The sequence below is a fragment of the Phalacrocorax carbo genome, chromosome 5, assembly GCF_963921805.1.
Source record: "Phalacrocorax carbo chromosome 5, bPhaCar2.1, whole genome shotgun sequence".
Lineage (NCBI taxonomy): Eukaryota > Metazoa > Chordata > Aves > Suliformes > Phalacrocoracidae > Phalacrocorax > Phalacrocorax carbo.
In genome coordinates this window covers 56,474,465-56,491,066 of record NC_087517.1, presented here as the reverse complement: position 1 = coordinate 56,491,066, position 16,602 = coordinate 56,474,465, and the positions used below count along the sequence as shown (strand labels likewise).

General features: G+C 38.6%; 1 protein-coding gene across 1 annotated transcript in view; it reads right to left on the bottom strand.

The window, feature by feature from the left end:
- Window positions 1-16,602, bottom strand: part of PLEKHA7 (pleckstrin homology domain containing A7) — a 171,783-nt gene that overhangs the window by 44,651 nt on the left and 110,530 nt on the right. Inside the window, exons 6-10 of the mRNA XM_064452616.1 lie at window positions 15,277-15,381; window positions 13,433-13,505; window positions 12,151-12,251; window positions 3,553-3,731; window positions 1,030-1,515 (exon numbers count right to left, since the gene is read on the bottom strand). Coding sequence (XP_064308686.1) covers window positions 1,030-1,515; window positions 3,553-3,731; window positions 12,151-12,251; window positions 13,433-13,505; window positions 15,277-15,381 — 944 coding nt within the window. The remainder of the gene's footprint in view (window positions 1-1,029; window positions 1,516-3,552; window positions 3,732-12,150; window positions 12,252-13,432; window positions 13,506-15,276; window positions 15,382-16,602) is intronic.

Genomic DNA, 16,602 nt, shown 5'->3' with positions numbered 1-16,602 from the left:
CAAAGATAACAGAAGAATGGACTTCCAAACAGAATTACCAAACCTTAAATTTCTTACTGGATCCAAAATGACAAGTGTTAGCTTCAATAAGCATTTAAAAAATGACCAAAATATTTTCTCCCTCCTAAAAACCACAGGCTAATGTCTCCTATTGTTCTATAATTAGATTTTAGCAAATTTATAGGGTATTAATTCAGTAGGTAAAACATATTTGAAAAATCCTCACGTGCAACACAGACCCAACTGTCTTTCCTGCCACTTGACACAAGGTAACATTCTGGACAGACGCATATATACATTACTTCATTTTTAGAACTGGTCCCTAATCTGACTGCACACTTTGAAAGTAAAGCAATTATGAGATTTTCAAATCACAAAAGCATTCCAGCGGGCATTCTACCTCTTGGTACAATGTATGTAATTTTTAGGGACAAAAAAGGGAAAAGAGAATCCTGGAGCCCACGGGAACGTCCTAGGACCTCTTCATGAACTAAATGAATATACGGAGACTTTTCAATATGTGATGTGCATGCTGTGACTTTGAGTGCAGTGATCTGATACAGAGGAGTGAATGAATTTTTGAACCAGGAACAGAAGGGAGGAAAAAAATCAGCATTCTTTACTTTTAAGTGGAAACAAAGTATATTCTATAATTCCTACTGTGTAGTTGTTTATGAATAAGGGGTAACTGAGGGCTGCACTTCACTTTCTGGCTGTTCAACTGCAGTAAATTTTAAGAAGTTTTAAGCATCCACAGTGATTAAAAACAGTACAAAAAAAAGCACTCTAATCTCACTTTTTCTATTTGCAATATAAAGGGATTTGATGAGCCAATCCCATATTGACTTTCCTATGAGATTAACACCTGAAAAATACCATTGTGCACTGGAGGAGAAAGTAAGCTTTGTTATATATCGCCTTTCTAAAATACCATTCTGATTTGCACTAAACATAGTACTAATACATATTTTACTTTAATTAAAGAAAACCCCATTTGGCAGTCTATTTAAAGATGGGCCTATTACTAACCTTCTCGTATCTCCTTTTTGGACTTTCACCCAGTGCTCCACTTGAGCCATGTTACTTTTTCTTTGAATCTGTTTATCTGGATTTGTTCTGGGAACAAACCCCCTTTTATACGAGCTGGTACCATTCTGCTCCACTAGGCCAGCACTCGTACTTAATGAACTAGGAAGTGTTCCATTCTTCTCAGCTGGCTGAGGCTGAGCTACTTGGGACCGGGATGCATTCGTTAAGTCTGGAAATAATGAATCAGCTTCTGTTAACGCATGCTTAGCCTTTCCCTTCTTAGTTTCCAGAGTTTCTTTTCTGTGGATATAACGCTCCTCCTCCTCTTTTTCTCTTCTTATATCTTCACGCTTATCATATCCAAGCATTTCAGCTGATTTTTGATAACTTTCTTTTGTATCTGTAATCTCTGCCTTCACACACTCTTTACAGGCATCCACATGGTTGACTTGGGGAACAGCTTGCTGATCCACTTTTTCATTTTCTCTGAAAAGAAAATACATGTCAGTAATGAACACTGCCTAATTGGGAGAAGTTGGAAGTTGTTACTATTTGAGAAAGGATACCCACAAAAGCACCTTCTCCAGGCTGTGATAAATTTGACAGAAGTACAGTAAGATACCTATGCACAGCAAAACTCAGTTGTTATTGTGGTTAGACAAAAGTTGCCTTTACAGTGCTATCAAGGAAGCAGAAATAATTGATATGCCTCTACAAAAATGACTGAAAACACTAACATCATATGAAAGAAGTGCTCAACTTGTGTAATATTACATACAAACAACTGTAAAAAAGAAAGTCTGCCTATTCTGGGAAACACTGAAGAGCCATAAACCAAAACGCCAACTGCTCATATCAAAGTCAAAAAAGTCTTTCATATCTTTGTAGATGGCCTTAGGGCCTGCCTAGTAATTTCTGGCCAAGAGGACAGAACAATATCTACACTTGAGTTTAGACTAACACTGTCCAGGGAATTTCTAACCTGGGGGCTATTCCTGCAAAAAATAAAATTAAAAACATCTCCATTGCTCCTAATATATGCTGCAATGCACACTAGTTTACTTATTTACCTTATTATCTAAATATTTCAAAAATTCTGTACCAGAAATCTTGATATTAAACTTACTACACTGTAAGATGTCTAAGGATCCTAAAAGTTTTATGTTGTTTTTGACACATAACTTATTTCCTTTGTAATTGTCTTCATCTCCATACAGTGATAAGCTTCTCAACAACTATTTTTCTCTTACAGTTCAATGGAGTATCATAAATCTCAGAGTAGCACCTTATCTTCTCTGAAACTAAGTTCAGCTCCTTTAAAGCTTTATGGAACGTGAATTCTGAGTAAGTGCCACGAACCAATTGTTTTCACTTCAGTCCACTTTAGTGTCTCAAATTGCGTAGTCTACTAGGAGGAAGGACACTGAATCAATACTTCTACCATGCCAGACTTCCCCCATTTTTTATATATATTTTTTTATATATTTATTTTTTATAAGGATAGGAATAATTTTCAATGATTCCTATCCTTATAAAGAAAAATAGATAACATGTCACACGTTGTTTGAAATTTTACTTAAATCCAGAAAATCTTAACACAAAATCATATAGGATGCAAAGCTCTGGAAGATATGTTGAGCCTTTGCTTATATTTGATTTGCCAAAAGCAAGGAGTAGCGAGAGACTGCACTATGACATTTTGCTCCCCACAGCCCCCAGGGTTAAAAGCAGGGTTGTCTCACAAGGAGTTGTAGGGAAAGAATCACGTTCCCAAAGTCAAAACATCATGAAGGCTACACCGATTTTAAGAAAAGGGAGAAACTGGAAGCACATGAAGGAGCAGCTAAATGTGTTTGCCTCTAGCACTAATTAAGAACAGTGGGACAAAGGACATCCTCCTTTTGTCACAGTGCTTTTTTTCTACACCAAGAAAAATATAAAAAGCTCTTACAAGTACTAAAGGCCACCACAGTATGTAAAAAAATAAGCAGTTAATACCTGCATAAACTAGTTAATATCCATAACTCTATGCACTTAATGATTTACCCATCTTTAACATTCTTTTCCCTCTTAACAGCATGTTAATCCTCCTTCAAAACACTAATTTGAAACAACTTGTTACTCTTCTCTTTTCCCTTTTACTTTTCTCCCCTCAAGGCTGCCAATTGGCTGTTGCAGGTGTATGAATTTACTCACAAAAGCTGTAACTTTTAAACTGAAATTCCCTAAAAAAAAGTATATATTCACAGAAATTAATCCATGTCACTAAATGTGGGCACGCAATTTGTGTGTAGACACACAATTTGTGTGTAGATACAACTACTGAACACCAGGTTTTCTTAATTAACATTAACTGATTTGCAACAGAATGTAAATTAAAAATAATTTTTTCTTTAAAATGGGAATGAGTTTCATGCAGATATTTACAGATATCACTTTCAGAAATCACCAGTTTGATTTTATACATATATAAAATATATTAAAAACAATTTTAAAAGTTAACAGTTTGTGTACTGAACTTGCCTCTTCAGTGAAGAGCGTGTTTGCATAAGAGCAGCTTGATTCATAGCCCGGATCCAGCCATTCATATCCTCTTGGGTATCTGCACTGAAGTAGTATGTCCGCATCCCTGAATGCTCTGCCTGAGAGCCAATAACAGAATTCTTATTATAAATATATGCCCGCATACCTGTATGCACAGCCTGCAAAGAGAGAAAAAAAAAAAAAAAAAGAAGAAAAGAAAGTCAGGGAGCTCTTTCATTTTTTCCCCAGAAAATTTACTGTAATTTTTCCTAATATCTTTAGATAACCTTCCAGATTCTTTGACTTCTTTTTGAATTTTGGGTAAAATTATTACACTGCCACATTACTACACAGGCCGTAGTGCAGCAAACTCTGCACTACACTCTGCACTCTGTAGTTTTTACTGAAATTCTTCTGTCTCTTTCTTGCACTATTAAGCAAAAAGCACAGCACTTCTCTTTTTCATAGTAGGAAATTTCAGCTTTTCATTTTCTCTTAAGATACATTTCCTTTGACATAAATACCATACAAAACAAATTAAAGAAATTCTCACTGAGACATGCGTAAGCAAGCCAATTTTCCCAGCTCATTTAATAAAGCAATTTATTCAGACATAACACAGACAAAAATCTTACAATTCAAGCAATTAAACTGCTTATTTAAGAACTTATTATAATGCATGTTAAGATCTTTTGGTTAAAGCGTGCACTTGAACCTCTACATCAGCTGTAAAATCACAAGACTTACTGATAAAGTTAGTAATACTGATGGAATGATCACAGCACATAAAATACTGACAAGTATCTCTGCACACCAAAATACTCCATGTAATTCCACCGCAAACTAGAGGTATTTTGAAATTCCTCTATAAATATATTCAATATGGAATGTCTTTGTAACCCTAGGCTAGTTGAATTTAATCAAATCTCATCCACATTTCTGTAAGTGATAGTATAGATATTACTAAGTCATATCAGTTGACTATATTTCCTCAAAGTTACTTTACAGATGTGTTTCATATTAGCAGGGAGAGATTCATCTCCTTACTTTCCAAAAAACTGAAGGCAGTACATAGGTTGAAAGCTCTTGTAATGATATTAAAACAAAATCAGTAATTTAAACTGCTTTTTATAAAACTGAACCTGCTATCACACACAAAAGCTAATACCATGAAACACTGCTAAGATGGGGTTCTTTTAAAAGGAAATAAATTATCTCCAGTTTTTAATTTGGCTGCATCTTCTTTTAAAGGTTATCAGAAGTAGTCAACATGGATTCACCAAGGGAAGATCATGCCTGACCAACCTGATAGCATTCTATGATGGCGTGACTGGCTGGGTCGATGAAGGAAGGGCAGTGGATATTGTCTATCTCAACCTCAGTAAGGCATTCGACACTGTCCCCCGTAGCCTCCTCACAGGCAAGCTAAGGAAGTATGGGCTGGATTAGTGGGCAGTGAGGTGGATTGAGGACTGGCTCAACAACAGAACTCAGAGAGTTGTGATCAATGGGGCAGAGTCTGGGTGGAGGCCTGTCACTAGTGGTGTTCCCCAGGGGTCTGTGCTGGGTCCAGTCATGTTCAACATATTCATCAGTGACCTGGACAAAGGCACAGAGTGTAACCTCAGCAAGTTTGCTGATGATACCAAGCTGGGAGGAGGGGCTGATACACCAGAAGGCTGTGCTGACATCCAACGAGACCTGGACAGGCTGGAGAGCTGGGCTGAGGGGAACCTGATGAAATGCAACAAGAGCAAGTGCAGGGTCCTGCATCTGGGAAGGAACAACCCCATACCCCAGCACAGGCTGGGGGCTGACCTACTGAAAAGTGGCTCTGTTGAGAAGGACCTGGGAGTGCTGGCGGACAACAAGCTGACCATGAGCCAGCAGTGTGCCCTTGTGCCCAAGAAGGCCAACGGTATCCTGGGATGCATTAAAAGGAGCGTGGCCAGCAGATCGAAAGAGGTTATCCTCCCTCTCTATTCTGCCCTAGTGAGATAGTGTTCTGAGTACTGTGTCCAGTTTTGGGGCCCCCAGTTTAAGAAGGATGTGGAACTCCTTGAGCAAGTCCAGCGGAGAGCTACCAAGATGATCAGGGGCTGGAGCATCTCCCTTATGAGGAAAGGCTGAGAGGCTTGGGTTTGTTCAGCCTGGACAAGAGAAGGCTGAGGGGGGATTTCATCAATACCTATAAATATCTAAAGGGTGTGTGTGTCAGGATGATGGGACTAGACTCTTCAATAGTGCCCAACGACAGGACAAGGGGCAATGGGCTCAAGTTGGAACACAGGAAGTTCCACCTCAATATGAAAAAAAACTTCTTTCCTGTGAGGGTGACAGAGCAGTGGCACAGGCTGCCCAGGGGGGTTGTGGAGTCTCCTTCCCTGGAGACATTCAAAACCCACCTGGAGTCACTCCTGTGCCCCCTGCTCTGGGTGTCCCTCCTCAAGCAGTGGGATTGGTCAAGATGATCTCCAGACATCCCTTTCAACCCTTACCATTCGGTGATTCTGTGAACATACTTACATATCTTCCCTAAATGACTGGTCTTTTTATTTTGATGAAATCTTCTCCCCCTCATTATTTCAAATTTAAAAAACCCCAAACACTCCACCGTCACAGATGGCTTCAGAAACACAGCAATCGTTTTGACAAAACCCAGGCTATTTAATCCAGTGCAGCCCTCCCTACACATTATAATTTCAGTTGTTTACCCTGAATTTCCCAAATTAGCATAATCGTAGAGACTCGTATCAACAACTCCAGAGAGCAAAATATTTGCTTACTATTACAGTGCTTTAAGTTTTGTGGAAAATTTACCCCCTTTCACTGCAGTCTGTTCTTGTAACTGTGTGAAAAGTGGCCTTTCACTTATGTGCCTGAAGTATGGAAGCCTCAGTGTGTTTTGAAAAGTGTGGCAATACAGTCTCCGCAGAGGTCAGTCCCTGGCCTGCCATCACACCCGTGGTGGAAAGGATGACTGCAGCACAAAAGCCAGATAGAAAAAGGAGGAGGAGAAGGAAGAGAAGGAAAGGGTGACAGAAGTCCAAGACACTCCTGCTAGAACGAGTCTCTGCTTCCCAACAGCGTTGGCTGATAAGGGAATACAAGGTGGTTTCTCCTTCTCCACCATTAGCTGCCTACCTTACCTCAGGAAAACAGGACTTACATACATGAAACAGTAGCTCTGATCAATTGGCTATTTAGGAATCAAAGAATTTTTTTCATGTTTGCCTGGTTGAGATCTTTGGGTTTTCTTCATTGTATTGGGTTGTGGGTTTTTGTTTTGTGTTTTTTTTTGTGTGTGTGTTTTTTTTTTTTGGCACGGGTTTTTTGTTTGGTTGGGTTGGGGTTGGTTTTTTTTGCCATTCTGACACCATTACAAGTGGTCAAAACAAATATGGTTTAGAAGCATTTAATTCATTGCAATTTATGGTTAGCATCCTGTGTAAGGACAGACCAAAAATTGGCAGCTCAAGATGTAATGGAAATAGGTGATTTTAACGCTAGACCTCATGACTACAGGTTTCCTTCACAGACCATGTTGAGCCCATAGACAAAGATGCTAGAATTCAGAAATGAAGCAATTCCTGCAGAAAAGCAGACTACTTATGCCCTGCTGCACATGACACAGTAGGACCCTACCATTCACGGTTATATACTTGCCAAAAAACCCCAGAACCTTGGGTAACTATCTGCGGAGACTGCAGACCACATCAATAAATGGATTTAACAGCTATCTGTCTTAATTGACCTGTACATCCTGATCAACATAGCCCTTGGCCTTTCAGGTTCTCTTCCAGGAGTGCATGATGAACACAGCTGAAAGCATTGCCTAAGAGGCTGTAGGTGAAAACAGTATAAAAATGCGAAGTATGTCGCACCATTCTCCCTTGAGAGAAGCTATCACAGCCGTAAACATTCATAGCTTCAGAAGGGATAATAGAGGCGGTGTGTTATTGTCAACAAACACAACACTCTGAGGTTCGTAATACATAAAACCGGTTAAAGGAAAAATCAAATATATTTGTTATTTATTAGTAGCATGTTTTATATGCAAGAAAGCCACTTTGTGCCAATGTCCTGCTGTCCTGCCCCTGTAGATGTCACTGCTAGCAGAAACAGAAACTAGCAGTTATTTTCTTTTTCTTTTTATATCCCCCCTCCTCCCCTCCAAGCAGTAGGTATTAGGATGACTACAGCATACTAAAAAGCCTAAAACACAGCACATGCGCATACGTACACTGTACACACAACAGGGAAAAAATAATACTGGTACCTATTCATGCATTCAGTTGCCTTAATGTGGATAGATTGAGAAGAAAAGCAGTCTCTCTCCCATAATGCACAGAAGGAGAAATGGACAGTAAACCCCAAGGGCATATCAACAGGACAAGACAAGAACAAAAAGTTAAACAAGTTAAAATCATGAAAAGATTCATGTTTTCAAAGAAAATACTTAACAAAAGACTACACTAAAAGTAACTAATGCCTAGAGCTGTTATGTTCACCTCAAATAATTCAAAATTCCTAAGAGAGAAAAAGCCACAGTTCATAGGACAGAGAGATGAGGAGGGGAACCATTTTCTAATAATTGTAATCTTTCAAAGTTAGTCGTCTCAATAAGCTATAGAATACAGGAAATTCTCCCTTCTCCTTAAGTTCAATATTTATGAAACATTTATGAGCAAAAATTGAAATAAAACTCTGAGCCTTCTCTATAAACACAACAGCACACCACAATCTAAGTCATCTTCCACCCCCAAACAATATTGGGCTTTTTCAGGTCTTCTAGAAGCTAGAACCTTCCCTTTTCCAAATTCTAAAATGGCACCCCTCAAATTTATAGCCCTTGACATTTCTTGACCTGACTGCCCAGATTCAGAGACGCTTCATAAGCAATATGAGAGCCTAAGGAAACAACACGGATCCAGAGTACATACAGGAACTATGTAAAAATTTTTTAGGAAAACCAGTGAGAGCAAAGAAACAGATAGGAAGTTTGCCCTGGTCCCAGGAGGTCTAAGCAATGAACAGATACTTCCATTAGTAAATCTTAGCCTGTCAATAATGTGAAGGTGTTTAAAAATAAGCTGCAGTAGCATCTTCTGGAGTTAATGATTTGGCCTGGCTTCGTAGGCTCTGGCAACCTCTGAAAAACTTAAAAGGTAGTATCAAAATAAAAAGGAGTATTTTTTATCTCTAACATTACTTCCTACCTCTTACAGGACATCAGAGCATCCTTCATTGACTTTGGTAACAAGATATGCACCTAAATACAACCATATACTTGCATACATTGTCTTTGCATGAAGTTTTGTTTTCTTTACAGCAAACATTGGTAGGCCTTCCACGTTTCTCTATTTGTACTACTGCCAGATTCACAAAAATGAGCTTACTTGCAGTATTCTCGCATGTATTTTAACACATATAAGACCAATTAAAAATAGTTTTCATGACTGAGGACAATGAGGCTTCTAAAGAGACTGCGATGACATTAAACTTCATAAATTGATACTACTCATGTTTAAAATTGTTGTATTACTAAAAGTACAGTCAATTCTCTATTAATTACAGAGAGTATTTCCAGCTTATATATTAACATTGTGCAAACTTTTTCACATTAAAATATATACATTTGATTTGTGCTCCCTCACATTAGTATCAGCAAAAAATAACTGTATGAAATATATAGTGATTCAATTAATTAAACGTCTTTAAGATGGTAGTTGCTGAACTAAATATGCAGTAGGATCCTGAGTTCTAAAAGGCTGTCACACAGCTTAATGACAGTAGCTTACAGCTAGTCACAGCACTTTGCTTGGGACAAATAAACAATGTGAAAAATATGTCTAAATACTTAAAAGCAGAGTTTCTAAACAAAACAATTTAACACACATACTGCTACACTTCCAAGTAGGTTTTTGATTGCATTTTAACAGCCTGTACGTAGTTCTGCAGGTCTGTAATTGCTAAACACCCAAAGAGACACAAAAGCTTAAAGCTGGGCCTTAGGAGATGATCAAAGGAACAGAATTTTGACAACTCCTACAGTGTATGTTATAACAGCAGGGTTTAACATATATCCTCGTGAGCAGATATTCTAAAAACCTCCTTTTAACTGAATCATATGCAAACCACATCCATGTATTTGCTAATTAAATTTCCTTCCTTTAGTTTTACAAACCAAAATGTTGAAGTTTTTTGCAGTTTGATTGCTTCCCTTAGCTTCAAAAACTCATTGTTAGTTAAAACAGCCATATAAAATGAAAGCCAATACCTCTATCGTAACAGAGGATTTAGAGCAATCTGAATAAATGACAGCCCAAATGTAAAAAGTGACATGGCACATTTTCCCACTCATTCGGGACTTAAATCCAAAAAAGTCCTATCTTTATTTTGGGCTTAATCTGCTTATGTTTTCTATTTCTGGCTGCACTATGTTGTAAGACAGAATGTCCATCTGCACCCTGGATATCAAAAGTGTACCGAAGAGATTAGATAAAGGTAATGGTTGGTGAGTGATGGAATGCCAGTATGGCCATGCTTCTGCCACCATACACTCACAGCCAATTCCATGACCATTAAACGTCAGTGTTGGATGGGGTCCATGGGTCAGGAATCTTACAAAAGCTGCCTATTATGAGTTAGTTCTAAGTAAAATGAAACTGCAGCATCAAGTCTGCAGTCAATCATCAAACACCTAAAGCAGAGTTAAGACTGGCTCAGCAAACTAATACATGAAATATATGTTGTGGCTTTTTATATAGATTTCTAGCTAAAGTTTCTTTTGCTATCAACTCCCTATTTCTATATCAACTTTTTAGTAATGACCCTATGTTGAAAGTCTCAGGTTACTGGCTTACGCCGATTTTCAGAAGACTCAGGTTAAAGACTTGGTGGAGCTCATATAGATATGATACCCTAAAAGGAACAGGGGAAGTCTGCAATTGCTTCTGAAAACATTTAACCATGATCACAACTATGAATTCTACTCCGCAGGAAAGGAGAAGCACAACTTGGCAGCGGTGACTTGAGAGCCTGCCTATAGAAGATACCGCTTAGAAACATGTGTCTTGTGTGTGTCTATATACGCACATGCACACATAAGTAGGGTTTTTCCCCCCACTTATCACTGATAGTGTTAAACAGGTTGAAAATCCTAACATACATTTGATTAGCATTTTCAAACATCCTTTCAATAAAATGAAAAGCAGATTTTTTTTTAACTCTAAAGCAACTAGATATTCTTGCTACTTTCTCTATCTCCTTCCCCAGCCTGCACTAATAGTTATTCAAGAGAAGTAGAAGCCTAGAAGTACACTGGGTCCTCCTCTTTCAGTATGTGCTTCTTCCTAGGAAAAGGCTCTAGAAGAGGCAGGCTTGATGAATTACACTCATTAAATACTGGAGTGGAATGTTTTTCTTAAACAAAGGTTCCTTTGTAGCTTGTCCTGCTATCTCATGTTCGATGCATTTGAAAAATTACTATAAACATTTCCACAAAGTGCACTAGGTCTATTTATAAACACTTTTCCCAAGTTAATATTTGTTTAATAAATTTCAGACCATTATCCACTAGAAAATAGAATCCAAAGCAACAAAAGGCAGACTACAATAGACTACAATACAACCACCCAAAAATCCAAATAGAAGAGGAAGTCTAAGCTAACTACATGTTCGTCGTAATTTCAGCACAGAAGACTTAAACAGAAGTGTCCCTTCTAGATCTACTAAAGTATACCTGATCAAAACCTGATTTCTAAATTTATTTTTTTAAAGTACACAGCTCATTTGCTTCATAGAAAAACAGGTTCTGCTCCACTTATCGGTAGAATTTAAATCTGCAACATACACTCAAGTTTCTAAACTTTGGCTTAATGCTGCAGCCCAGAAAATCAACTGGAGTCAGGTTTCTCCACTGACAAAAAGGAACGTATGTTTTATTTCATTTTTGTAGGTTTTTGTAACAAAGACTAGAACTGTAAATTATACTTAAAAAAAAAACAAAAAACCCAACATTAAAAATGTATCAAAACAAGAGTATTTTTCTTTAAAAAACTCCATGCCACTTAGGGTGACTATTGCTCCCCCCAAAAAAAGGAGAAAAAAATTGGTTACTCTTTTTTCTCTTGAAATGAGGAAAGTACACATCAAAAGCTAGTGTTGTCATTTTTTAACTGCAATAACTGAGATGATTATTTTATTCAAGAAAGAACACAACAAAACCAGAAGACCATCAGTCCACTATGAGATCAAGTACTCCATAAAGAAAAAATGACAACTTTTCTGTCAATCTGTAAACAGTACTAGAACAACTTATCAATACTAATTTCTAATTTTAGAAACAGGATCTTTACTCACAGACATATTATTAAGCTCTAAAGACACATATAGTAACAGACGTATGAATGTCATTTCATAAGCCACAAAACAAGTGCTATGCCACATTTGAACAGGCAGTCAATAAACCGGTCTACTTTAAAAAAAAATTAAATTAAATAGGAAAGCAGATTATGTTTCTGTTTACATCATCATATTTTCTAATGCAAATAAACATTTTAAAATATGATTAGCTAATAAGCTTTGCAACTGTACCTTAAAAGAAAATTTGCGATTTATGCGATCTTCAGGTCCAACTGGAGATATTACGTAACTAGGCAACGGTATGCTACCCAAAACCGACTCTTCTCTGCTGTCTGTTGAATAAAAAAAAGGTAGAACCTAATTCACTGCACTTTTCAATGGGGTAACAATACATTCTCCTTTAGGGACAGACAGACAACAGGCATTAATTAGAAAAAAAGAGCAGTTCAGACTGGATATCAGGAGAAGAATTTTCCCCATGAGGAACAGAACAACAGCAGCAGAACAGGCCATCCAGTGAGGCTGTGCCATCTCCATCCTCGGAGGTTTTCAATGCCTGACTGGATTAAGCCCTGAGCAACCTGGGCTGACTTCTTCCTGATCTTGCTTTCACCAGGTGGTTGGACTAGACTCTTCCTGAAGTCCCTCCTGACCTGAATTTTGTAATGACTCAACACCAGTAATACATGGAGAAAATTGTTTTATTTTTAAAGAAACAAGATGGAATTTTTTTAAAAAAGATCACTTGGCGGGGGGGGGGTGATTTTTCAGGTTCAGACAGAAGAATACTCTTTGAGAATAAAGCTTACTGTGACAAATGAACTCTGACAGGCTGCATAACATGACGGACCTTCCATTTAGCATTTTACATCTAGGCTAATTGCTACAATTAGGAAACCGCTATTACTGCTGGCTCTAAAGTGATCAGCAGCAGAAATGCAGCACCTAGAAATATGAATCCAAGTTTCATATTTTGCAAAGCTTTCCAAAAATTCTAACACACTACACGATATTCAAAGTTTCAAAATAAACTTACTTAATACCATTCCTTCTAGTTCAGGCTAAGATCACATATAACCTTTTTTTGGTAGGAATACTGGATTCAGAAGCTCTCACTCCTACATTGTGCCTTGGACTAAAGCTGAATCAATGCCCTGATCTGGCTGTAGTGCATTCTCAAAAAATCAGCTGTCCAAATGTGAGCCAGTAGGTAACACAACACAGACCAGAGATGGCATAAATCTTAAACTGGTATTGCTACCAAATGTTTTGCAACGTAACCTTTGGCATATATCAAAGTTATGGGACAAAAGATCACACAGTACCCCCTCGTTCCCCAGCTCTGGCCTGGAATTTGCTGCACATTAAAGACATATGGATAAGCAATTGTTTCACTATGCATCATCTCAGAATACCTAACTATATCTGAAGAGTTCAATTAATTTATGCTTGCAATATGATTTGAACAGGTGAACTGTTACAGGCTAACTCAAAAGAGCTAGTATCTACTCACCTTTGTAGTAAAACAAGCAATAATCAGCAAGCACAAACCATCGTCTTTTCCATAATCGCATTCCAGAGCTATCCTGAAATGCAAATGTGATACGCTTTTCATTTCAGGGAAGTTAACAGCTTATCATGCAATGCTGTACCAGTGAGCAGTTTACCAGAAGTTACCTAAATATGGTATTAATTGCAAAAACAAGTGGTTTATATTTTAGCAAAATATTACATGCTAAGAAAGATAAGAAAAACATCCAGCTATAAAATAATCAGTGTAGAACATTCAAACTGCTAATTTTCCTTAAGGAATTAAACTCACATCCAAGACGGGATTCAGATTAACCTTACACATAACCAATGCATATTTTATCAAGACAGATTTATCCTGCGATAAAGAAACAAAGTATGCATCTGAATGGCACAAACTCCAACAAGCATTGCCTGTAGACCAAGATGAAAATCCCAAAGAGCTGAAGTATGACCTCACATTTCAGACAATGATCCCCTATAATTCTACAGTCAATCTCCCATATGTTACCCATACCTAAAATGTAATTTAATCGAATATTCCTTAGGAAATAAATCAGTGTGCATAATGTGCACATTTTAATGAATTAAAATATAATATGCCTGTGGAGAACTAGATATATCTTTACATATTTATCGCCTTGTCAAAATGAGTAATATTAATATTGAAATTAGTTTTAGAAGCTTGTAAAATTGCCAGACTGTAACCTAAGCAAGTACAACTTATTCAGCTGAGGTAGGCTTTGATGAGAATAGCAGCATCAAAAGCATCTTCAGGCTTTAAGTGCTTGCAAGTAGAGGAAAGGGGACAGAAGGAAATAGAGGAATGTTGTATATGCTACTTCCCTTCTCCTTTCTGCAGTCATATTAAGTACGCAAGGACTTTCTTCCCCTTCCTTTTTTATGCTACAATGCTGTCAAACACATACTGTGTCTGAGTTCTGATTCTGTCCTGAAAACTAATGGACTTGGGTAGTGGATGTCAACAGAGTTGATAGCAGAATACAGCTCTCCATGCAGGAGGAAGTGGATGGCTGTCAGCAATTTCACTTTCCCGTATATGTAGAATCATAACTGTAAGCCTTAGCTTTCAGCCTTCTCCTACTCATCCCTAAACCTAGCTGCTGGATCTCTGATGATAATTTGATGGCTACTGAGTGCCAAATTAGAAGCAGGGAAGTATTCTCATACAACAAACTGCTTTATTTACTTTTTGCACTCAAGGATGTGCTTCTGTCAGCTTAAGAGTTCAAGATGGAGCAGCTGAAAAATTGTTTGTTGGATGAAATCCTATAATCCAGCTTTTGCTTGGACACTGGTCTCAGTGACAGCAACGTGTGATGGATGGGTCCCTGTTTCCCTTCATCTTCCCCCTCCTGCTTCTGGAGAACAAAGGGTGTATGGCTTGGACTTAAGCCTTTGATCAGGGTATAAGGGCATAAGCAAGCAGATGAAATAAGGCCTTTCACAGCCAACTGGGGGTTTACAGTGTGTTCTGAGGGAGACTGAGATCAGCATGGTAGCAAGCCAGCAGGATAAAACAGGGAAAATAACCAGATTTAGACAACAAAGTTATAGCCTCAACATTTAACCATGATGGCAACATTCATTTATCGTTTCCACTCCTGACTCAAATCTGACCATAAAACTTGGTTTTCACACTTGCTGAGCACAAGCCCCTCATTATGGATGCTTTTGGAAGTACCCAACACTGCCCTTCATCACCAACATTCAAGCTTCTGTTTTTTCAGTTACTTGGAAGGCACCTACTTTTACCTGATGATTGTATTCAAGTATTTGAACAGAAACAGGTTACTACATGCATACCTGTTTGTGTAGCCAGCCTCTTACTATAACAGGAACATTGGGATTCCTCCTGATAGCTTGTTCCCTCTTTCCAAAGCTATGAACTTTGTTTCCAGCCTTCACAACCTGTAAAGTATAATGCAACAGTGGTTTTTAAAAGTACGAAGACTCATTTCACATTACAAATAACCCCACTGCAATAATTCATACTTCATTACACAGTAACAAAGTATTTATAGGATTTTCAAGTGCAAGTAAATAGACAATGATATTTACAGCACAGCAAAGTCAATCTCCCACTTTCATGAACATATCAGTGCCAGGACAGTCTGCCAGCTCCCCACTGAACAGCAGCAGCACTGGTGACTGAAGTCTGAGAGGCAGAACTGCTGAGTTTTGGCATGCTTGGGAAGTACTTTTGAGTGCACTACATGAGCTGCATGCAACTCTTTCTCTGCAACATGGTACAAGTCTCTTACACACACAGGACTCTGTGCGCGTGAACCCTACTCATGCTGCTCGTTGTTTCAGGTTGGTGGTTTTTTTGTTGTTTTTTTTTTTTTTTTTTTTTGTTTTTTTTTTTTTTTTTTTTGTCTTCTTTCCTGTTTAGGTTCTAACAACATTGATAGCTTAATAAAATGCTTGGACTTTGACCCAGCAAACAAAAGGAGAAGACAGAGTGACGCTGCTAAGGAAGAGACCGAGACAGCAGTAAGTGGAAATGTAAGTGGTTACGGCGTAGACAAGTGGTCTGTGCAGTGGGTGGGGAACCGGCTGACAGGCCGCACCTGAAGGGTGGTGATAAATAGCTCCTTTTCCAAGTGGCAACCTGTCACTAGTGGAGTCCCCCAGGGATCAATATCGGGCCCAGTGTTATTCAACATCTTCATAAGTGATCTGGACAACGGCATCAAGTGTAGCCTGATGAAGTTTGCTGATGACACCAAGGTGAGTGGGGAAGCAGACACTCCAGAAGGGAGAGCTGCTCTGCAGGGAGATCTGGATAGGCTGGAAGACTGGGCTAACAAGAACCTTATGAAGTTCAACAAGGACAAGTGTAAGGTCATGCACCTGGGAACACATAATCCAGGAGTGCAGCACAGACTGGGATCCACCTGGCTGGAGAGCAGCTCTGTGGAAAGGGACCTGGGGGTCCTGGTGGACAGAAAGCTCAACATGAGCAAACAGTGTGCTGCTGCGGCCAGGAAGGCCAACAGGATGCTGGGTTGCATCAAAAAGGGCATCATCATCAGAGATAAAGAAGTTATCATCCTGGTCTACTCAGCGCTTGTCAGGCCACACCTGGAGTACTGTGTGCAGTTCTGGTCCCTGCTCTACAAAAAGGAT